This window comes from Myxine glutinosa, chromosome 2 (genome assembly GCF_964187855.1).
Source record: "Myxine glutinosa chromosome 2, kmMyxGlut1.1, whole genome shotgun sequence".
NCBI classification, from domain to species: Eukaryota; Metazoa; Chordata; class Myxini; order Myxiniformes; family Myxinidae; genus Myxine; species Myxine glutinosa.
Window position 1 is genome coordinate 10,836,122 of NC_136262.1, and position 25,511 is coordinate 10,861,632.

Genomic DNA, 25,511 nt, shown 5'->3' on the forward strand with positions numbered 1-25,511 from the left:
GGACAGAGCCCAGAGAGAGCTGGGGGGGGGTGGGGGGGGGGCAAGGCCGGAGAGGAGTCGGTAGAAGACGGAAAGACCACCAACCTGCCTGCGGTGAGTGAGTGAAAGGCCCTTGGAGTTAGATATTTCTATACAATATCATAGGTTCCCATCAATACACCACATTTTTCGATTTTGCCGAATTGATAACTATTTGCGTCGGCAGAACAGCATTCCAGGTGGTGTGGTACAGTATATCTACAGTAAGCGGTGTGATGTAAAGCGGTGAGAGGCAGAATAATACATCCCCTACCCACGTCATCTTAGTCTTTGTTCAGTGAACTTGCACTCTTTTTTGTGAAGTAAATTTCCACTAAACATCACCTATGAGTGGTGATAAACATCGCTGCTAATACCTAATACAAAGAGCCTGCCACAAAGAAGCACAGAACATCAGTCTTTGGAGACCAAGATGGACATTGAGAGATATATTGAGGGTGGAGATAGGGCAGTGATCATTTCCAGATCCGCCTGCCACCAACGACTGTGCGGACCATCTTCAAGATGTGCGGACCATCTTCAAGACCAATGCCTCAAGGTCTTCAAGACCACCAAGAAAAAAAGAAAAAGGCAGCTAATCAAATCTCTATAATGTCTTATCTTAATGTGGACAAAAAGGCAAGTGAATAATCCTAGGAAGAACCACAGTGAGGATGATGACCTTGAGGCATTGGGGGAGATTGGTTCTGCACCATCCTTCTCCTCCTCTTCCTCCCCCTCCTCCTCTCACAATCCTTGACTGTTTGGGTCTCCACAACGTCACACGTTTTAGGTAAACATTAATGTTGTTGAAGGAGAGATGACTGTGCAAAGATTCACTAAAAAATGGTATTTGACCTCTTGAGCCTGCCCCAGGGCCCCGGAGGAAGGGGCGGGGGGGGGGAGAAATTATGCTGCTTGCGCACCTTCTTGGCTTGGGGTGATCAGAACTTCCAAATTTGGTGAATTTCTGCACAACCGTTTAGGAGACAGCATGATGGATGGGCAGGCAGACAGATTACAACATCGCCCCCCTCCACCCAGTTTCTTTTTTAGAGCGTGGGGATAAAACATCCCACAAGGTTACAATTCACCAAAACATGGGAAACACACAGGAAGTTATTTATCATGTCTGTCCAAAGGTTGAATGTGATCCTACCTTTTTGACGATGACTATCGTCCAGGCAGTTTGAATCCCCATACAGGACCAAACGGCCAGCACCTTCTCCGGGGGCTTGAAAAAGTCCGAGCACAGGTACGGCTGGCTGCGTGTATACCTCTTGCCGCAAAACCTCCACACCTGCAAGATATCGTGAAGCACACGCTAATTCTTTCAAGCCCCAAGGGTAAAGCCTTCCAAAATCCCTTAATATCACCTGTCGTGATATTGTGAGGTCAATAGAGTACTCTTAACAGCCAAATAAATGCCTATGTCATCACCTTGTGTTTTCATGGGTGAATTAATACGACACAAAAAAAGACAACAACAATGTACATTGGCAACAAATGTAAGAGAGATGAATTACGAAGAAATTCACTGATGTACAGGACTATTTGTCATGTGAATGAATGAATGAATGAATGAATGAATGATCGTTTTAAGGCCATTTTTCCCCGCTAAAGCGGGCTTTAGCCTTTCGGGCCCCATGACAATCATGGTTCCCTGTTTGAGGCAATGTTTTTATGGCCGGATGCCCTTCCCGATGCCAACCCTTAGTCGCCTGTTACGATGCGCAGGGATACGGTGTACCTATTCTAAATCGGGGTACACACCGGGATCATTCATCCCAGCAAGCTGGTACTCAATTTGCCGACCTCGGAAGGATGACAGGCTGAGTGACTATTTGTCATGTGATGATTAGTATGTTGGATACAAGGATATAAAGTGAAAAATTTAAAAACATAGCCATAGGTTTTAATGTGTCCACTCAATAGTAACAAAGTTACGCCATAGTAACAAAGCTGTGATGTCCTGGCATATACGAGAGGTGCGACGACTTTGCACATCTCGTGATGAGACAACCCAAAAAGATGGACCTTCTCACATCTCTCATTGATCAATCAGGAGGACACTTCGGTGAAAGAATTTATTAAAATAGTCACATAGCAAGCGAGGGTGAACATACTGGAAAAAAAAAACATTACTATGTTGAAATATACTAAACTATCGATTCCCTCCTGAAGATAACAGGCATAAATAATTAAATCCAAAGGCTTTCAAATCGTCAATAAATAATTGTATTCTCCCTCCCCTCACACCTGAATAAAGAAGTAATTATCTGAGCGAAAAACGAGTGAGAGATTATTTAATTGAGCGAATAAATAAAAATTTAATTACAAACAATTGATCCATGAAGACAATGGTTTGTTTTGTCTCCTCTTATGAAGAGGAGACACTTGCAACACCATCTCTCAATTCAAACAACTAGAACAGATAACAAATGGTCGCTTCTGGACAGGATCAATTAGTTGAGTTATTGTATTGTAATCAGAAGGACTGAAGGTTCTAATCCGGACCTCATTGGATCGGGTATGGTAAACCACCCAGTGTGTTTCACCGCCAAGGAAACTACTTTGGAAGCACTACGCCCCTCTAGGGGATGGCACAAACCCTTTAAGGCCAAACCCTTTGTACTTTAAAGGTATGCTCAATATCCTGAAAACTGACACTTTGGGGCCATCAATTTATTGTCCCCCGTCGCACCGCGGAGCGAAAGGGGGACTATGGTTTTCCCCTCCGTCCGTGTGTCCGTCCGTCCATCCGTCCATCCGTCCGTCCGTCCGTGCGTCCGTGCGTGCATGCGGGCGTGCGTGCGTGAGTGAGTGAGTGAGTGCGTATTTGCGTGCGTGCGTAAGCGAAGGACCGCATTCGAATTTGGTGTGTGGGTGCAACCCACGTCAAAATCCAAGATGGCCGCCGCCATGTATGTCTGATGCCATGTATGTCTGAACCTTGTGAGCGGAATATCTTGAAAAATAAGCGAAGTACCAACTTCTAATCTGGTGTGTGGATGTATCTAGGCACAAGGAAGAACGCTATTGAAAATTGGGTCGCCACGTCAAAATCCAAGATGGCCACCACTATATATATATATGTCTGAACCTTGTGAGCGAAATATCTTGAAAAATAAACGAACTACTAACGTCTAATCTGGCGTGTGGGTGTATCTACGCATAATAGTCTACTTGCCAGCAATGTGAACCCGGAAATGTTGAGTACCCCAAAGTTTTAAGTTAGAAATGTACAGTATGGGTCCCCAGCACTTAGAAACTGCCGGATGCTAACTTGCATATGTTGGGCAATTAGCAAAATTAGCATTAATAGCATTAACCCTATCAAACATAGGCCTGGGACACTGAAATTTCTGTTTCGCTCTATTGCTCCACTTTTATTCACAGGTATTAGAGGTAACAAAGGCAAGTACCATACCAAACTAGAATAATATGACTATGGGTAAATAATATCCTCAAAATTAAAACACAAGTATACCCAAAATTATCAGAGCTGAAAAATATGTGCACTAGTTACACAACATAAAACTTCCATCAAGAAAGAGCGTCTTGCACTTCTACTACTCTGCACTGTTATAAAGCATATCCTCATCATAAAACTCATCCTCATCGTCTTCATCTTCTTCTCCTGACTCTACATTCTTGTCATATTGCTCTTCTTGCTGTGAGTGTGTGAGTGTGTTGCAACATGTACTATCAGAGCCTTTGCAGAAGCAGTAGCTGGTACAGGCCAGGCCTGCAGCTACGCAGCTGCACTTTGCTGTTACACAGGGCTTTAACCCAGCTTTGCAGCTACAGCTGATCATTTCCAACACGGCAGGAGGAGCAACGGGGCTTGCATCCAGGATTGGCATGATGACTTCCTCTCCCTTCTCGCCTTCCTTCTTATTCCATCCAAACTCTGTTATGTCCACAGCTGGTGGGTCAGGGCAGTCTGCTGATTTCCAAAGCAGCACCTGTAGATGGGCACGCCGTCCATGGAGGAGAGCGTTGCGCTCTGTAGGAGGCAGTGTCTTCAGTGCTGGGGGGGTTTTGCGCTTTCGGTAGATGTCATATCTGGCGACGTTCAGATGCCGACTCCCTCTCATTGTACAGAGCCAGGAAGAAACCACTCACTGCCTCTGTAATCTGTAAATCAGTAGCTCCCTCCTCTCCGATGAAGTGAAGCAGGTCACCAGGTACTACTCTCATGGCCTTGAGTGCGGACACCTTCCCTTTCCCCGCGGGATAGGAGGTGGTGTCACATCCGGAGAGAGCATGCATAGCCAGGATGGAGCGACACTGCTCACCGAGATTCTCTACTGTCGAATTGATGTTGAGAATAGTGCCATCCCATCTCTCCATCTGCAGGTTACATGTGATACCCACCTTCCAGCACCAATAGACCATGAGTACGAAAACATCAGTGCCGTCGCTGAGAATGCGGACAGTTTCAGCTCCGCGACTGGCTGCATCCAACATGTATGAGACGAGGGAGACGTCAGCCTCGTCATGAGTGACAATACTGTCTGCTTTGCTGACCATCTTGATGTGATCTCCTATGCTGTGTGTGCACAGGAGCTCACCCAGTCTCCGTTTGTTTGTCTTGTTCTTCATCACTTTGTCGCGGCTAGGTAGAGGGGTTGTCAGTGAGAGTCGGTACTCTGTTGAGCTCTCCCCAGCTCTTCTCTGCCTCTCGTGGTCTTTGGCAGAGACTTGCTCATACCGGTCAAAGATGACAAATGTTTGGGTGATGTCGCGATTAAGCCGGCGCCCCATGCTGGCTGCGAGGTCAGCCACAGTGCCTGACGATGGCCACACCACGTGGTAGATGAGCTGCGATGCATCAACGAGTACAACATGCGGTGGGTGGGGGATTGGGGGCAAGAATTCTAAGACGCTGGACGATCACAGACTTGTTACCCTTCCTGAGGCATCCATACTCATCGATGATGGATGCAGGGACCGGGCCGAGCTCGTAGTCAAAGAGGGCAGAGAGCTCCATTCTTCTCTTGCTTCCCACCACCAGCAGCCGAGCAAACAACGCCTCAAGGTCACATATGATCTTCGCATTGACCTTCACTCTTTTTTTGGTGAATGTCATTGTCACCACCTTATTTGAGATGGGCGCATGAAATCTCTCAGGAAGTGATGAAGAGAACAGTGTGCTCATGTCCTGTCCGATCTTCAATGCATCTTGCACATTCACCTTTTCATCTGCCACCTGGCCATTTATGATATGGCGGAGGGTCGCGGTCTCTATGGTGAGTGGATGGGAGTTTTCCTGTAGCACTCTCAGGATTTTAGCCCGGTCCTCCGCGTCCAATTCCCGCCGTCCTTTACCCTCTTCTTTGTGTCTGTTGGGCTTCATTGTCTTATCCGGTGCTTCAGCATCGTCGTAAATCTCATCCAATGACTTGGAGAGATAGGAGCAGATTCCGAAAGATTGGATCCACACGGCGACCTGCTCAGGGTTGGTGGAGATGCCCTTCATGCCTCCTACTCCCTTCCTTGCTTGATGCATGTCTGCTCCCCAAACATGTCTCCACTCACTGCAGCTGCACCATCAGAGTGGCGGCACACATGGCTTCCAGCGTAAAGGTCATCCTTGGCAGTAGCAGGAAGGTACTGCATGTCGCGCAGATGCCATGTGATCCATCTTGCGTAGTGGTGATGACCGGCAGCAAAGAAATAGGGCAGCATCTCTTCAAGGCAGTGTTGTTGCAGCATCCAATCACCCTCTCTTTCTGCTCGCCAGAACCTGTGAGCTATTAGGGTAGGGGTGATGAAACAATCCACCCATAGCCGGCCTGTGGGGTGCTCTCTGGCTTTCTCCAGGAATGCTGTTATCTGCTCGTGAGTCTTCTCTCCCTCCTCTAAGAAGTCATGAAGAAGAGCAGACACAACCATACGGAAGGTTCGCATAGCCTTGGGCCAGGCCTTCCCGTTGAAGATGGATTTCAGGCCTCCAAATGATGCACCGACTAGCTCCTCCACACCTGTTGAATTCATCAGTTGTCCGATTGAACCGATGAATGACATGAGAGTGTGCATCATCCCAGGTCTGAGAACCACTGATGACCATCGCTGCAGAACACTCCACTTGATCAGGCAAGCGATCACGTACAGCTGCATGTCAAGCGTGATATGACTGTGGCTCATGCCAAGCTGCCTCAGTGATGTGTCTAAGTAGGCAATGGTACTGAGCACTGTATCAGGGTTGGCAGGGGGCGAGTCAAGCAGTGGTCCAAAGACACTTATCGTCTTCAGCTTTGGAGCACTATCATCACCATTGCGATCTTGCACAACATTGTAGGCTGCCCAATCCAGGGGAAGAGGGGAAGAGTGGAGCTGCAAGAGCCAAGCAGCATCCTTCTTCTGTGCTCTTGAAACACTCTGTTTGATGGCATCTTTGAAAGCATCAGTTCTTGGGACTTCTTTCAGAGCTGGTGGAGTCATCTTCTTGGGGCCTGTGTAATGTTCAATGACAAAACTGCTCTTATGAGCTATACTAAGTTTCCCAGCTTCAAGCTTCGTCAGACGGGGTAGTTTCAGCGACATGACCTTACCACCAGGTGTGGCTCCTCCGGGGAACAGGAGACCTGCTGGATTCTGCACAAACTGAGTGGCCATGGCATGAGTCGTGCGGCGACCATTGGGTGTGAAGACCACAAGATCAAAATTATCACCCCAACTGTGGATAGGGCCGATGTGCCTCTCCAGGCTGACTGCGCGCAGGAACTTATCTGGGTCCTCAAAAGTATATTTGGCAGCTGACACTAACATTGAAACTGTAGCTCAACATGAGAGTAGGGGCACTAACTGCGCAAAAAAATGTTGCTTGAAAAAAAATCCACGGCTTTTACATCCCTTTTTTCACATGAAATTTTGATCGCAGGAAATTTTTTATAAGAACACTCACGGAAAGCATATCTGTCTAAGTGTATTATGTCCAAATTTCATACAGATCCTTCAAATAGTTTGCTCACACGAAGCATTCAAACGGAGCAATAGAGCGAAACAGAAATTTCAGTGTCCCAGGCCTATGTTTGATAGGGTTAATGCTATTAATGCTAATTTTGCTAATTGCCCAACATATGCAAGTGAGCATCCGGCAGTTTCTAAGTGCTGGGGACCCATACTGTACATTTCTAACTTAAAACGTTGGGTACTCAACATTTCCGGGTTCACAAGAGGGCTCTATAGGCTTGGCAAGTAGACTATAAGGAAGAACGCTATTGAAAATTGGGTCACCACGTCAAAATCCAAGATGCCCGCCGCCATGTATGTCTGAACCTTGTGAGCGGAATATCTTGCAAAATAAACGAAGTACCAACTTCTAATCTGGTGTGTGGGTGTATCTACGCATCAGGAAGAATGCTATTGAAAATTGGGTCGCCACGTCAAAATCCAAGATGGCCGCCGCCATGTATGTCTGAACCTTGTGAGCGGAATATCTTGAAAAATAAGCGAAGTACCAACTTCTAATCTGGTGTGTGGGTGTATCGAGGCATAAGACAACATGCATTTTAAGGCCATTTTCCATGCTAGAGCGGGGGTTAGCCTTGCGGTCCCCATGACAATCTTCTCCATTTTGCCCTATTTTCTGCATCTCCCCTTGTTAACCCCCTTGCCCGCATTTCTTCTTCCACCATCTTTAGCCAGGTCTTTCTCGGTCTTCCCCGTCCTCTACTTCCTTCTACATTAATTTCCATCACTCTTCTCAACCAGTCACTTTCATCCTTCCTCAACACATGACCAAACCATCTCAACCTGTTCCTCTTCACAGCATCAATCACAGGCAATATTCCCATCATCTTTCGCAATTCATCATTTGTCTTCCTCTCTCTCAACGATACTCCGCACATCCATCGAACCATTCGCATTTCCACCCTTTCCAGCCTTTGTTGCTGCTCTACGTTCATTCCCCATGTCTCGCTCCCATAAATCATAACACTTCTCACACATGCAGCATACACCTTTCCCTTCAGCTTCAGCGACATTCTCCTCCTCATCAGCACGCCACTCAGTTCCCGAAACTTCTTCCATGCACATCTCACTCGAGCAACCGTTGCCGAGTCTGATCCACCTTCTCCATTCAGCATGTCTCCGAGGTAGCAAAATGTTTTCACACCTTCCAGCTTCACGCCGTCTCCAAGATCCAACTCAACATTTCCTCCATCTGCAGCTCCCTCTGTGCACACGTTACATTTGAATGTAGCTGCCACACTGGGAAATGACCCTCTCAGACCACTACATTTTTGATGAACCCACTCAGCGCACATTGTACATTGAATGGAGTTCACTCCGACACCCTTCCTGCACACAGCACACAGCCACTTCCCAGTTCTTTCCACCTCACCACATGCTTTACCACTTGCCATCACCTTCGTCTTTCCGATATTCACCTTGACCTTTTATCTCCATACATTCCTTCCACTTGTTCATCTTTTGCTGCAGTCCATCCATACTTTCCGCAATCAACACCAGATCATCTGCATACAACAACTCCCACGGTAAACCCTCCTTTACGTTCTGAGCCAGCACCGCCATCACAGCCACAAATAGTAGTGGACTTAGTACCGACCCCTGATGCACTCCCACCTTCACCTCAAACTCACCACTGTTCCCGTCCTTCGTCCTTACAGCTGTGCGCACTCTTTTGTACATTGCCATCACTACTCTGATCAACCATTCCTCCACTCCTAACTTCCTCAATGCCCATGTCAATACTTTGCATGGAACCCTATCGAATGCTTTCTCCAGATCAACAAACCCCAAAAACAACTTCTTCCTCTTCTCCATGTACTTCTCCTGCAACTGCCTCACAATGAAAAGCGGGTCTGTCGTTCCTCTTCCTGGCATAAATCCAAACTGCATTTCGTCGATCTTCACTTTCTTCCTTATCCTCCTCTCCAACACCCTTTCCAATACCTTCATTCCATGCTCCAATAACTTAATCGCTCGGTACAAGCCACACTCCAGAGGGTCACCTTTCCCATTGTATAGAGGGACGAGGGTACTCAGTTCCCAATCCACTGGAATGCGGCCTTCTTTCACCACCAGATTACAGATCTCTGTCATTCTCTTCACACCCCAACTTCCTGCTGCCTTCAACATATCTCCCACAACTCCCGTCGGCCCTCCCGCTTTTCCACTCTTCATTGCTTTTATCGCTTCCTCAACTTCCTTCTCAGTTATCTTCTCTGCCGGTCCTAAAACTGGGTTACTCTCTATGTTGCCATCACATTCATTCTCTGTATTCAACAGCATTTCCATATATCTTTTCCATCTTCCTTTAATTCCATCTGGGTCAACAACGATTTGTCCCACTTCATCCTTCAAGCAACTCACCCCCATCACATCACACCTCTCTTTCGCTATGTGCTTTGCAATCCTGAATACTGCTTTCTGACCCTCTTCCGAACCCAAGCGTTCTCCGAACATTTTCCTACATGCCTCCTGCGCCTTTGCTACCTCTTTCTTTGCAGCCTTCCTGGCTGCCTTATAACTTTCATGCTCTGCTGTTTCTGCTCCCGTACCCTTCGCCTTCTGCCACTCCTTGAACTTCTTCCTCTTCTCGTCAATCCTCTTTCCAACTTCATCATCCCACCACCATGTTTCCGAGTGCCTCGGTGGTCCTTTTGTCCATCCACATACCTCACCAACGGCTCCCAACAGACTAGCTTTCATTGACATCCAACCACTTTCAAGCTCAACCACATCATCCTCTACCCTACTCAGCCTCTCTTTTAATGCCTCCCTTACTGTCACCTCTTTCAACCTCCACACCTTCATTCTCGGTTGGTACTTCACCCGCCGAGCTCTCCTCGCACCTTTCACCCTTATGTCGCAGACAACCAAGTGGTGCTGTGAAACAGCCTCCTCCCCCGGGATCACCTTTGTGCCCCGGAGGTGCCCCCTATCTCGCCTCCGCACCATCAGGTAGTCAACGGTTGTCGTCGACCCACCTGACGTGTATGTAACAAGCTTATTATCCTCTTTCTGGAATTGAGTATTACAAATCAACAAATCAGCTCCATCAGCAAACTCCAAAATCCTTTCACCTTCTCCATTTCTCACACCATATCCGTAACCCCCATGAACTCCCTCAAAACCATCCATACTCCTTCCCACATGTCCATTCAGGTCTCCTCCCACCACAACAACTTCCTCATCTTTCACGTTTTCCATCAGCTTCTCGATCGCACACCAGAACTTGTCCTTCTCTTCATCGCTTCAACCAACCTGCGGAGCATATCCCGAGATGACGTTCAGCAAGAGCTTTCCAATCATCATTTTCACCATCATCAACCTATCACTCACTCTAGTCACACTCACCACACTGTCTACAAACTCCTCAGAAAACAGGACACCAACACCATTCACGCCCTCCGGGCACCCTTGCCACACAGACTTGTATTTCTGTCCCTGTCTACCCTTCACCATTCTCACACCACTTCCCTTCCATCTTGTCTCCTGCACACAACATATGTCCACTCTTCTTCTGACCAATACTTCCACCACTTCTCCTGATCTCCCTGTCATTGTCCCTACATTCCACGTCCCAAACCTCAGAACCCGATCTCCACTTCGGGCTGCACCCTGCCCATATGTAGTTGTAATTGTCATGGTTCTCTTTTTGAGGCAATGTTTTTATGGCCGGATGCCCTTCCTGACGCCAACCCTCTTAGTCGTCTCTTATGACACGCAGGGATACGGTGTACCTATTCTGACCAGGGTAGACACTGGGAAGCGTTTAAAACATGGAAATTCTGGGGGGGGGGGGGGGGGGGCGTCAGCATCACGGCTGTGGTTTAAACATATTCCAGCAATATCCAAACAGAACCATGAAAACCATGAAAAACAATCTGGGAAAAGTCTCCAAGCGATAACGTGGATTTGAGAAAGAAGGAGCAGAGGCGGAAGAAAAACGAGATACAGGGGGCGGGGCACAAGTCGAGACGAGGAGGAGAGCGAACAAGCACGTGTCCGGGAGGAGAGAAAGAATCAATATAGAATTCTTTGTCTATCCGTTTGTCCTGTTTTTAAAAACGCCGGACAAAGGGTAAGATGCCTGCGAGAGGCAGGGGGGAGAAAAGAAAATCAAAGAAACAAGCAAATACTATGAAGGAAAGAACTTACACTCACAAAACACCGATGGGGGGAAGGGAGCCCGGAAAGACCAGGCCGCGCACGACGCGCGAATAAAAAACGACCAATCACACACAAATCCGCAACAACCACAAAACCAAAACTAAACAGAAACACACAACAACACACACACAACAAAACAACCAGCGGAAACCCGAAAGACACGAATGGGAAAACACTCAAACTTCGATGCCGTGGAGAGCTCGAAGCAAGCCTCGTCGCCCGAGGGACCGGAAGTGCAGATCTTATCGAGGCATAAGAAAGAACGCTGTTGAAAATTGGGTCGCCACGTCAAAATCCAAGATGGCCGCCTCCATATATGTCTGAACCTTGTGAGCGAAATATCATATCATAGCATGTTTTCTGCGTCTTCCACTTTGTCAACTCACATCACTTCCCTGACGGGGGACCTAGGCGTAACGCTTGTTATGAATAGAAAAAGGTCGAGGGTGTACAAGTTTGGCATCTTGGCAATCTTCTTGAAATTTGGAACCAAGGTAGCTTAGTCCAATATAGCCAGACACATTTTTGCCCCTGCCCCTTCGACAAGGCTGGAGACGGGGGGCATTAAAATGAGCTCCGTCCTGACCGACTGATCATCCGTCCATGCACTTTCGTGTATGGGCTTTTTCAAAAACCATTGCACATTTAGCTTTCATATTGCAGATATCCATTCCTCATGACATAATCTCACCCTGATTAGATCATGGCAGCGATTGGCCGAATTATGTTGCCATGGCGACCATCTCGGTAACCTGGCTTGTGTATGCGATATTTAAAAACACCGTTCGAGATTCAGCTTTCATGTTGCACAGATCTCCTCCTCATACCACCTAAAATGGCGGGGGACCTCGATAGATTCGATTTTGGGACACGTTCGGATTTTAAGGGACGAGAGCGAAAAACAAAAGCACTTTGCCTTGCCATTCCCTTGTATGAGTCTATCGAGATGAGAATGAGCAAAAAGGTGCTTTCAAACAACTTGTATTGGGATGCATATTTACAAAGTCGGATTATTAGTCGTTTTCATGATTATAGAGGGGTCAAAAGTCAAAATCAGTGGCTAAATTTAAGATTTTGCTTGCTATGCCTTTGTATTTAAATCAATCCAGACATCTGGCACAACAATACCATCACAGCTCCTTCAGACAAAGCTGGTAAACATTGGTCCAGTATCTTCCTTTTTGATTATACACGGGTCAAAGGTGATGGAAAGGGGTGGGGGGCGGGGGAGGGGGAACGATCATATTGCATTCACTTATGAACGTCTAAAATTTTTGTCATAAACGTTCTTCTAGTATGAGCTCACCCCATTAACAATAGATATTCAGACTCAATGGTCTCCTCACAGGTTATTCCTTGCACCGATTTGACAGATCAAATGACCGTGCTCGACTGCTCGTCGTCATGTTGCGATCTATGTCAGAAGCTCCTTTACCACTGTCTCTGCCCCACAACCCACCGCCAACTCCCCATAGCTATCGAATATCTCTGGCTCATTGTCCTTCTCCATAGCAACGTCATGTTTATGAGCATGCTTTACTGCCCTCCCAAATGTGAGGACTCTGTATACGAGGCTCTCTCAAGCAACGATGACTTCCTGCAATCATCTCGCACAAACGCTCTCTCTACTAATCTACAATGACTTCAACTGTTATGATCCCAGTCGATTTGGAATCGTTCCTCAAATCACAATGCATGGAATTGCAGCCAAGACAGTCTGTGACAGTTCAGGCCTTACCCGATCTTTTGGATTCCCGATATTTCCACTAATGGCTCCCAATCTCTACTTCACTTGATAATGCTAAATTTTCCCTCCAACCTTCCCTGCTCTTCTTATGCTCCGATTGGATCATTGGCTCAGGTGCTATTGAAAGCTTCTGAAAATGACGAAAGCTGTGCCGTGTCTGGTAGTTTAATCAGACAGTTTAGTCTTTCCTGCAATCCGTCACCTCTGGATGTACATGTGCAGTGCATGAGACTCATTTTTCAATAAACCTTCCTTAGTTCGTTCATCAACCCTCCAAGTATCACGCCTAACATCTTGTCCCTTGTACAACGATTCACGTGGTGAGGTAATTACTGACAGTAGGCAGCTTGTGTTTTCCTCCTGGAAAGCAAACTTCACCGATAGGAGAGCTCTTCATAAAGCTCAAAACCATTGTGTTTTTGTCCTCAGATATACACCTGGACTCGATGTCACATCCACCCGAAGGTAGGATGCATAGGACTCTCTCCATTCACACACACTGGGCGGCGGTTCGTCACTTGTCTCTGGAACATACTCATCAATTCCATCATATTTGAAGGATGGGGTTATGATCGTCATTTTTTGTTTTGATTTGCTTAAAAACATCTTGTTTACAGTTGTCTTGTAAATTTTTACCATCATGTTTTCTTGCATCGTAACGTGCATCGAGATTCCATTACTTAACTAGAACGGCACGCATACCTCCGCATGGTTGGCCATATCACTCAATGGTGAAGAATCACTTTAAAAAATTATACTAGCTGGATCCGGATCTGGATCTTCACCAAAATTTCATCGATTCTTCCTTGTCACACACACAACCTGTCCAACAAGGTTCGTCCAAATCCATCCATAGCTTTTTGAGATATCCCGCTATGTATCGTTTTTGGGTACCAGTTTGGATACCGCTATGTATTGAGTAACAGTTCACTGGTAATTCCCTGTTTGTCGTTAAAGGCGGCAAAAAGGGTTGGCGTCAGGAAGGGCATCTGGCCGTAAAACATTGCTTCAAATAGGGGACCGAAAAACAACAACAACCACGGTTCCCGAAAAAGGCCAACCCCCGCTTTGCGGGGTAAAATGGCCTCTAAAGGTGTTTTTTTTTTTTTTTTTTTTTTTTATTATCGTTTTTGGCCCTATCTCCCAATGGTGAACAATCACTTTTAAAAAATTTAATAATCCTCATATCCAAATCCATATTCAGATCTTCACCAAAATCGAATTGAATCGTCCTTGTCAGACACCCAAGTGGTCCACCAAGTTTCGTCCAAATCCGTCCACAACTTTTTGAGATATCCTGATATGCATAGTTTTTGGCCCGATCTCCCAATGGTGAAGAATCACTTTAAAAATTCTACTAGCCGGATCCAAATCCGGATCTTCTCCAAAATCTAATAATTTCGTCCTTGTCACATACGCTACATCTCTGCCAAATTTCGGGAAATTCGCCCACAACTTTTTGAGATATTTTGTCACAGACAAACGGACACACAAACAGACAGGGGTGAAAACATAACCTCCATCCACCTTTGGCGGCAGAGGTAATGAAAAGCATTACATGAGAAACCAATTTGAATGAATGACTGCTCAGGCTCTGCCGGGTGTTGGCTTAACAGTTAAGATGGCTTAAGTTCTTAGGGTCTTGCATTTGAGCCCCTGTCGTGTCGTTAAATAACACCAGGTGGGTTGACCTCAGCCTGTGATCCTTCCGAGGTCGGCAAAACAAGTATCAGCTTACTGGAAACAGGGGGCACCATCAGCAGCAAAGCCGTGCTTCCAGCAATGATGCAACCAGAAGCCCCCGACCGGCTACATACAAAATAATAATAATTGCTCAGGCTAATGCTGAATGCTTTATCTATCAGTCTTTTGCAGAAACTCTTCCTGTACACATCGTACCATCCGCCCACCCCAACCAACGAAAACAATCCAACAACAGGTGAACTTCCCTCGGGGTTCAGACAGAGAAATTCCAAGTCACTCTCGACTCATGTGCTGCTACTGGTCTTGATAACATCAGCGCTTTATGACTTTAAAAAGGAAAGTATTCATCTGCTCCATTTGCTCGCCTTTCTCTGCCATTTTCCAGGAGTTTCTCCAAAGGCCACCTGCCTGCCTAATCCAGTAGAAACAGATGTGATGGAAAAAAAGGAAAATCGCCAAATCCACCCTAATGCAATCAGTTCTGGTTGTGTTCTCTTTATTGAGGTTTGGTACAAAATTTTATTGTGCATGAATGCGAGATTGTGAAAGCGTGTTATAACTCAATAGCAAGTTCAAAACAGCTGGCTACACAGATGACTCCGCACGTGAAAAAGCTGAATGCCTCAACTTTATGTTTGCCTCAAAATCTTGTGTCCCAAACGCATCTCTCTGTACCCACCGTACCCAGTCGTACCCAGCTGCTCCTGCACTCTGTGTCCTTCTCTCCTGACAAGGTGGAGAAGTTTCTGTCAATCCTCAACTCTGATTCGGCAACTGGACCAGACGGCATCAGCACACGGGTCTCAAAATCCTGCTCTGCTGCCCTTTCACACCCTCTCTCTATTCTCTTCACCCTCTCTTTTGCTCAAGGTCATCTGCCATCTGCTTGGAAATCAGCCAACATTACTGCTTTACACAAAAAGATGCTAAAACAGATCCTTGCAACTACAGACCAATCAGCTTGCTCCCAATTATCAGCAAAGTCATGGAATCCATCATTGCTTCGGATATCAAATCCTTCCTCTTCTCAAATGGCTTGATCTCTGATCATCAATTTGGTTTCAGACCAGGTCATTCTACTCTGGACATGCTGCTTCTGCTGTCTCAACAATGGATGGAGGTCCTCAACGCAGTGTTCTGGACTTTTGTGCTTTTTCTGGTCTTCAACAATGATCTCTCTGACTCTCTTGAAAATCCTCTCTATCTCTTGGCTGATGACTCCACTCTCTGCCGCTCCATACCTCATCCCTCAGATCGGCAGTCTGCAGCCTCCTCACACTCTGCAGACCTGGACAAAATCACAGACTGGTCAAACAAGTGGAACATGTCTTTCAATCCTGACAAATCTCACACTCTCACAATGTCTCTCCGAAAAGACCGTCTGGACAACCCTCCCATCTACTTTCTGACCAATCCTCTCCAATAAGTTCTGTCACTCAAGGTTTTGGGTCTCACTATCTGCCATGATCTTTCCTGGGAAAACCACATTTCCAAGCTAGCCTCCAAAGCCAGTCGCCGACTGGGCATCCTCCGTCGTGCGAAGTCCTTCCTTGGCACACCTGAGCTCGTCACCACATACAAGGCTTTCATCCGCAGCTCAATGGAATACTGTTCTCCCCTCTGGGCTGGTGCTCCTGCCTCACACCTAAGCTCGTCTTCACGCTGTTGAAACCAAAGCTTTCAGAATCATAGGAATCTCCCGCGATGAAGCTACCTCCGAGGGCCTTTCAGTCACTCACCGCAGGCAGGTTTGGTGGTCTTTCTGTCTTCTACCGACTCCTCTCCTGCCTAGCTCCCCCAGCTCTGTCTGTGCTCTGTCCGCCAAATATTCCTACAGGACGCACAAGGTCTGCCAGCAAGCCTCTTATGGTGAAACTGCCAAAATTAAGACTCTCTGCTCACCTTCACTCTTTCATTCCCCTTTTCTCCCGCCTCTGGAACAAACTCCCTCACTCTCTTCAATCCTCCTCCAGGTCTTTAAAACAGCTGTTCACCGCCATCTCTTATCTTCCCCCATCCAAAACCTTGATCTTTTCTATCCCCATTAATTCACCCCAGATCCACTTTTTTGAAATACCAACTTCTTTCCTTGAAGTCCTAGGAGTGTCCATGTGTTTTATACCTCTCCCCCTCCCCCTCCTCCCATGCCCCCACCATCCAAGCTCTCTCTCCCTCCCACAGATCTCCCAATGTCCCTGTTCTCTAATGTTGCACTTGTGTGCTTCCTCTCTCTCCCCATCTTGTCTCTCGCTCCCTTGATCATATGTTTTTTGTGTCAGTTTGTTTTTATGTGATTAATATTCAAAATCACCAACGACCTTCTCCTCTCCTCTGACGCTGGCAACCTCAACATTCTCATCCTCCTCGACCTCAGCGCCGCCTTTGACACCATCAATCACACCATCCTCCTCACCCGACGTGAAACCACCTTTAACATTACCGGCACTGCCCTCTCTTGGATCAAATCATACCTCTCTGACAGACGCCAGTTCATCTCCATCAATAACTGCAAATCCCCCACCGCTCCCCTCCCCCAAGGTGTCCCCCAAGGTTCAGTTATTGGCCCCCTCCTCTTCATCCTGTACCTGTCCCCCCTCGGTCACTTAATCCGCCGTCATGGTCTCCAATTCCACTGCTTCGCCGATGACATCCAGCTTTTCATCTCCACCAAGTCCATCTCCACCGCCACCCACTCTATCCTGACAAACTGCATCACTGAAATAAAATCCTGGCCTCAAAACAACTTCCTCAAACTTAACTATGATAAATCTGAAATAATCATCATTGGCCCAAAAACGCTCACCAAATCCACCCATAACTTTGCCCTCAACATCGACGGTTTCCCAGTATCCACCTCCCCTCACATCCGGAATCTTGGCATCATCTTTGACCAAACCCTCTCCTTCGACAAATACACTAAACACATCACAAAGACAGCCTTCTTTCACCTGAAAAACATCGCCCGTCTCCGTCCATCCCTCTCCTCCACGGCTGCAGAAACCCTAATCCACGCCTTCATCACCTCCCGTCTGGACTACTGCAACAGCCTCCTCTATGGTTCACCCTCAATAATCACCAATAAACTCCAATACATTCAGAACTCCGCTGCCCGTCTACTCACCCATTCCCGGACCCGTGACCACATCACCCCCGTCCTTTACAAGCTTCACTGGCTCCCCATCCCCCAGAGAATCCAGTACAAAATCCTCCTCTTGACCTACAAAGCCCTCCATAACCTGGCCCCATCCTACCTGGCTGACCTCCTCTCCAGACACACACCCACCCGCAACCTCTGCTCTGCTGGTACAAACCTCCTGACCCCCCCCCCCATCCGGACCAAATTCAGATCCTGGGGGGACAGGGCCTTCTCCATCGCTGCTCCCACCCTCTGGAACTCACTACCTCACACCATCAGAGACTCCTCCTCACTCACCACATTCAAAACATCACTCAAGACCCACCTGTTCAACACTGCATTCAACATTTAACCCACAGCATTTAACCCCTGACTATCTCTTCTCCTTCTCCTTCCTTTTGCTTTGATTATTTACCTATTGATTTTTGTATTTTTGCACTTGTTTTTTGTACTCTGTCAAAGCGTCTTTGGGCTTCTTGAAAAGCGCTATATAAAATAAATGTATTATTATTATTATTATTATTATTATTATTATTAGAATGTTAGCTCTTACACGAGCATCGATCTTGTACACAAAAAAAAAACAAAAAAAAAACCATGAGAAGCATTCAAGTCAGGCAAATGAAAAGCAAATAAGTGAGCAATATGCACAAAGGAGACGGAGGAAAGTTATGTACCTTGGTCCTTGAGTTCTTGCGTGACTATGACACCTTCAGAAGGAAATCGAGCGATGCTGCTACCTGAAGCGTAATACACTGAACAGAAACAAGACAAGGTCATCTGTTAATTTCATAACAGCAAAACTCCATAACAGCACATTCCATAACAGCATAATTCCCATGATCTTGCATTAAAAAAAAATGAACGGAACACACTCTGCAGAGTATGTTAACACAACCATTTTATGAACGTAACACAACCATTTTATAACAATAACCATAGCAACCATCAGATGTTTACTACCACAACAATTGGTTTATTTAAAATTGAACAACACTTATACAATATATGGCGTTCACAAAAGTTATGACTTTAGAGATAATAAACTTTTCAAAGGAGCAGAACTTACTCTCATGGTCAGCCATGGTGAATTCTCCCTCATAAACACGGTCACTGAAGGCCATTTTCCATGGGGACAGAAGGTCATTAAGAGCTGGAACATTTGCACCGCCAGTATCAGGCATCCACCATTGCCTGTGCAAAGTGCAAGGTGAAAACATTGGTTAGACAAATTGAATTTCGTTCCGATGTCAGGATAACGCGCGATGTGGAAGCAGTACCTGGTGTTTTCGTCGTAGAACTTGACCTTCTGCATGATAGAGACGTTGTACCAGTCGGCCACGACAAACACAGAGAGGCCTCGGTCCACATCACGTTTCAGCTTAGCAACTTCCTCGGGGAAATATTCTTCTTCCCCATCGACGAGCAATAGAGTTCCTGCCAGAAATATTATTACAAATTGGCTCACAGGTAATCCATTCACAATTGTCAAAGTCCATGTCCTCTTTTTGTCATTGTGGTGATTATATTGATCTAATTTGAAGTAAATGAGAAAAAAACAAGACCGAGAGTCAAACAACAGCGTAACTGAGCTCGTTTGATACTTTAGTTGAAGAGGATAGCATGACCAGGGTGGGGATACCAGTTTCCAGTTAGCAAATAATGTAAGTATTAATTTATTTGTCGTCAGGCATGGGCAGCCGGTTCGTGAATGACTTAGGTAAAAAAAAATGGCGAATGGCAAACGATAACACAATAAATTCCACATCCCTGTGCCACCTTCAATCGAACATCAGGCATTGACAGCAGGTTCTCTATATTTTCATTCCAAACAGCATCATTCATCATTCCAATCACAAATTAATACAATGGTATCAATATATCAAAATATAATGTTAAATCACGATTGTATTGAGATATTATCAAACCAGCGAACCGTCATCATTTGTTCACTTCCGGATTCGGGAGCAAGATCTGTGTCAATCGTATTTCAAAATCATAATTGTATTGACGAATTTCTGAAACCTCCTACCTACCTTACAACACCCACTGGGACCCCAAAACGCTCGACAGAAGGTTATATTTCCTTTGAGGAAAATATGCAACGACACAACAACAACAACAGGCATTTTATGGCCATTTTCCCTGTTAGAGCGGAGGTTAGCCTTGTGGGCCCCATGACAATCTTCTCCATTTTGCCTTATTTTCTGCATCTCCCCTTGTTAACCCACTTGCCCGCATTTCTTCTTCCAACATCTCCAGCCAAGTCTTTCTCGGTCTTCCCCGTCCTCTACTTCCTTCTACATTCATTTCCATCATTCTTCTCAACCAGTCACTTACATCCTTCCTCAACACATGACCAAACCATCTCAAACTGTTCCTCTTCACAGCATCCATCACAGGCTCTATTCCCATCATCTTTCGCAATTCATCCTTTGTCTTCCTCTCTCTCAACGATACTCCACACATCCACCGAAGCATTCGCATTTCCACCCTTTGCAGCCTTCATTGCTGCTCTACGTTCATTACCCATGTCTCGCTTCCATAAATCATAACACTTCTCACACATGCAGCATACACCTTTCCCTTCAGCTTCAACGACACTCCCCTCATATTCAGCACACCACTCAGTTCCCGAAACTTCTTCCATGCACATCTCACTCCAGCAACCGTTGCCAAGCCTGATCCACCTTCTCCATTCAGCATGTATGCAACTATTCAAAATATGCAACAATAAAGGTTAATAAACGTATCCCCCTGTCATGTGACCAGATCCTCAGCTCTGATTGGTGTAGGTTCGTGGGAACATACATACAGACAGACAAACACTGTTCTAGACAGCTTTTCCCTTCGGACTACACTGTAAAAACTACTCACGTATGTGTACACCAGTTAGGTGTTACGGGCTCCTCCCCAAACCCCCTGGTCACGGTGTATCTCCGAGCCCCGAGAGGAGTCACGGCAGAAAGATGTGTTATTCTGTGTCAAAAATCAATGTTGAAACCACACCAATTGTTACCAACAAACAAATATTGTATTAAGGTCACACAAGAATAACAACAACAATAATAATAGTAATCAATTGTCCAACCAATATATATTTCCTATGATGGTACCATCAGATTCGTACAATATAACTCACTGTGCTCCAAGTGAGCGAAAAGAATAAGATTCCCAATGTCTCTAATCCCGGCTTCAAGCCAAAGTTGATTCCGGCTTCAAGCCAAAGTCTATCCGCTCCAGCGATCGTCAGAACAATGTCCAATCGAGACCAGAATCCCGTTGGGTTGGCAGTTACAGTCCTGTTGCCAAAGCTGTGCAAAGGCGCCCTCAAGGCGACTGGAAAATCCAAAGGCGCCCTCCAGGTGACTGGGAAATCACACCCTCGGGTATGGACGTTTCACGGCTCCCAAATCGGCGACACGCAGATTTTCCACTCAAAAACCACGTTACACACACCCACACCAGATCAACGTCTGAATGCGGTGAAAATGGTCGAAGCGAGATGAAACCTTGAGCGAAGCGCAAGTGTTGCGCGAGTCAAAATGGCCGACGGCCTGTTCTCGTGGCGTAACGGCAGTCAAACGATTCTCTTCGGAATCGACCGCAAAACCTGACACGCAGGTTGATCTGTCACAGCGATAACAACTCTGTCGCAGGAATCCCTTTCCTGGGAAACCCAAAGTTCACTCGTGACTCTCGTTCGTCAACGTTCACTCAGACCTCAAAGCAGCTCGGCTTTCTTGTCGAACTCACTCGCTCCGCCTTCTCTCTCTTCTTCCTCTTCGTCGTCCGGTTCCCGATCCGGTTTCCGGTTTCTTTTAACTCTAACTTTTTCACCTTTTGAAAACAGTTCATAAACAATAAACCTTTTGAAAACAATAATAGTACATGGAATCAAAAATGTTTACAGTGGATGAAAACCACCACAACGGAAGTGACGAATCCGTAACATAGGCATCAATGCATTTTCCTCATACTACGAATTAGCATATCATGATGGCTTCACCTCACCACAAAGATAAATAATATATAATGATAATTATCATTATAATGATAGTTCATTCGTTATTTTGTTTGTATGCAGCACAAGCCTGCGGGGTAGTATAATTTGGTCGAGGGTGCGGTTGTGCTGCTGATGGAGTGCCCTCTGCTGGTTATGCAGGAAATTGTAATTTGTTCATGGTGACAGCAACAGCTTTCCTACTCTTCATGTAGGGCCTTGTGGGTCTTTAAAGCCCACCAAAGAATGCTGGCAGATGTGACGTCCAGTTTAACGTCCATTCGAAGGATGGAACACACATTAATGAAGCACCCTGCCTGTGAAATACAAGGATGTGAAACAATTTAAAGCTGGGTTGGATTTGAACCCAGGCTAGACAGCTTAGGTGAGTGTGCGTACCTGTAAGCCATCCTGTCAGCCCTACATAATATGATAGTAATAAAAATGGAAAACAATTCTCATTGTACACAGGGTTAGTCATAAACATGTACCTGATTTTAATAATTTTATTCGATCTGCACAAACGCCATAGATATCCTATTTCTGCACAAACGCCATAGATATCCTATTTCTGCACAAACGCCATAGATATCCTATTTCTGCACAAACGCCATAGATATCCTATTTCTGCACAAACGCCATCGATATCCTATTTCTGCACAAACGCCATAGATATCCTCGCCGGAATTGTGGGCTGGAGGTCAGGGAGCCAATCATTGTCGCAGCCTCCATGGCTTCTACGGCCTGGTTGAACTCCATGGAGAGGCTTGGTACAGCAATGATTAACTTGCGAAAAATCACAGATTTTTCAAGTACATTGGTTGGTCTTGTGCGTTATTACTTGGCAAAAAATTTTTTGGACAAGTATGTAGATCACTCCAGTTTGTGTATGTGTGTGTAAGTGTGTGTGTGTGTGTGTGTGTGTTTGTGAGTGTGTGTTCGTGAGTGCGTTCGTGAGTGCGTTTGTGAGTGTGTTTGTGAGTGTTTTTGTTTGTCCGCTCACTTGTACTTGCCTAGAGGTCACAATTTTAAAATGATCTTCACGAAACTTTACCAAATGGTAGAGTTTGTGGTCCGACCAAATCCTATATATTTGAGGTCAAAAGGTCAACATAGGCCAAAGAGATCTTTGTCGGCGAGGTCACGTCTTTTCGAAGCTGTTCCATGCGCTCAAGCTTTCAAAGCTAAGTAATTTTTCACAATTGTGTTTTTATCGAGACTGTATCCATCTTTCGGTGTGTGTACCTATAGCGTGTCTTTAGGAAAATTTTCGGTGTTAATTTTTCGTACATGTATACACAATCATCGGTTAATGCGTGTCGAGTATTCTGAGGCCAAGTACTAGTAGGCTTAGGCTACCGTCTCCGACCTTGTGGTTTTGTTTTCTCTCAGCGGTTCGTCGAATGCGCTGCAATTATTTTCGTTCTCTGTTTCGACCCAGTCGTTCACCCCATACTTCCTCGTTTAATATCTCTACTCAAAAAAAAAAAAAAACACCTAAAAAAATATTTCCTTCTCAGTTCTTATTCGTTTATTTGTTGTTCTTATTTGTTCGTTCGTTCTTCGTTCACGTTGTTCGCGATCACGCGATTAGAAATGTTTAATCTCTCCCCTGAACAACTGTTTTCTGTCATATATTATAACACCTTTTTCTTCTCCTACAAAAGGATGCTTTCGACTTGCTCACCAAATCTATTCATTCCAAAAAAACAAACAAATCCCATCTCTTACAGTTCCTCTTTTCTACATTCCCTAAACTCTCCAGAACTCCACCCCTCCTTCAGCGTCCTCAAACGTATTTTTGACTCGAAGGTCTCAAACTCATTTTGCAAAAAATGTTCGTTTCCCATTAATCGTACACTTTTCAAAATCCAATCTCACCCCTCCCCTCCAAATCTTCCCCATCCCCCCTTCCCTCCAAACCTTCCCCATCCCCCCTCCCCTCCAAAACATCCCCATCACCCCTCCCCTCCAAATCTACCCCCTTACCCCTCCCCTCCAAATCTTCCCCATCACCCATCTCTTTCAAATATTCCCCCTTGCCCCTCCCCTCCAAATCTTCCCCATCACCCCTTCCCTCCAAAACTTCCCCATCACCCCTCCCCTCCAAAACTTCCCCATCACCCCTCCCCTCCAAATCTACCCCCTTGCCCCTCCCCTCCAAATCTTTCCCATCACCTTCAAATCTCCCCCCTTGCCCCTTCCCTCCCCTCCCTCCTAAACTCCCCCCACACCCCTCCCCTCCGAGACTCTCCCTCGCTCCTCCCCTCCTAGACTTCCCTCTCACCCCTCCTCCTCAAAGCATCCTCCCTGCTTCTTCCCCCTTCCACCTTCATCTTCCCCAACCTTCTGCCTCGCTCTTCCCCCTCCTCAAATAACACCTCACTGTGCCTCACCCAATCTCCATCAAACCTTTTGTCCACCACATTCTTCCCTTTCTCCAAGCTATTCTGAAATCTCTAACACACCTTCAACAGCTCTCCCTACCTCTTCTTCCCCTTCCACATCTTACCCTACCCCCCCCCCCCCCCCGTTCTGTATCCGATGCTCCCCCTTCCTCTTCATTAACGGTATGGACCTCAAACATCCGGGGCCTTCGCTCAAACTTGACCGATCTCTCCATACAGGTTGCTTCTGACAAACCAGATGTGATCTGCTTAACAGAAACTTTCCTCCTTCATGATGTCTCTGATGCCTTGGTATCTCTCCCAGGTTACTCCCTCCTCCGGTATGATAGACCTGAGCCTCGTCCAGGAGGTGGGGTTGCTATCTTTATAAAAAAAACTCTCTTCCTCACTCGCCCTCCACTGCCCTCTCTCCACCTCACCCCCAGGAATACCTTTGGCTACGGCTTCCCCTTCGCTCCCACCTTTTGTTCATATGTGCGTTGTAATGTCCACCAAACAGTGATGACTCCATCTACATCTCGCTGTCTGATAATATGGACCAACTTCTATCTACCCATCCCAACTCTCTCTTCCTCATATGTGATGATTTCAATTGTCACCATGCCAGTTGGCTGGGTGTGGGTACCTCTCTCACCAGCCATGGCTCTTCAGCAAAGGACTTCTGCGACTCACTGGGACTGACACAATCTGTCAATTTCCCGACCCGGATATCAGTCAACGTAGCATCTTCTCTTCTGGACTTGGTTATGACTAACTTCCCTGAAAATGTCTGCTGCTCTTCTTCTGCTCCAATCGGCTCATCTGATCATGTGCTTGTTAAAGTGGACATCTCTCTGACCATTCTCAGAGAGCCTCCTCAGCGTCGACGAGTCTGGCATTTCACTCAGGCCAACTGGCACGGTCTTCAAGCAGCCATCAATCATCTGGACTGGTCTCCCATCTCTACCGCCTCTGACATCAACTCATCCTGGGAATTCTTTCAAAGTAAATTGCTCTCTCTCATGCACAGATTTATCCCATCTTGTCTTCAGTTGTCATACCCTTCCTCCCGTCCATGGTACATGGAATCTTGTGGTGAGGCTGTTGCCCAGAAACAACTTGCTTTCGTCTCCTGGAAAGCAAATCCAACGGAAGGAAATCTCATTTCCTTTCACAAAGCCCGAAACAAGTGTGTGTTCACCCTCAGGAGAGCCAGGACACAATATCTCACCGTTCTCAAGACCGAACTCTCTTATCTGTCTCCCTCTTCCAAATCCTGGTGGCGTCTGGTCAAATCTGTTTCTGGTGTTTGTTCCCCCTCCATCCCCTCCCTCACCTCAAACGGCTTAACGGCTGACTCCGCACGTG

General features: G+C 46.2%; 1 protein-coding gene across 1 annotated transcript in view; it reads right to left on the reverse strand.

The window, feature by feature from the left end:
* Positions 1 to 25,511, reverse strand: part of MBTPS1 (membrane bound transcription factor peptidase, site 1) — a 197,594-nt gene that overhangs the window by 56,928 nt on the left and 115,155 nt on the right. Inside the window, exons 16-19 of the mRNA XM_078772991.1 lie at positions 19,034 to 19,190; positions 18,823 to 18,947; positions 18,431 to 18,508; positions 1,178 to 1,318 (exon numbers count right to left, since the gene is read on the reverse strand). Of these exons, the coding sequence (XP_078629117.1) occupies positions 1,178 to 1,318; positions 18,431 to 18,508; positions 18,823 to 18,947; positions 19,034 to 19,190 (501 nt within the window). The remainder of the gene's footprint in view (positions 1 to 1,177; positions 1,319 to 18,430; positions 18,509 to 18,822; positions 18,948 to 19,033; positions 19,191 to 25,511) is intronic.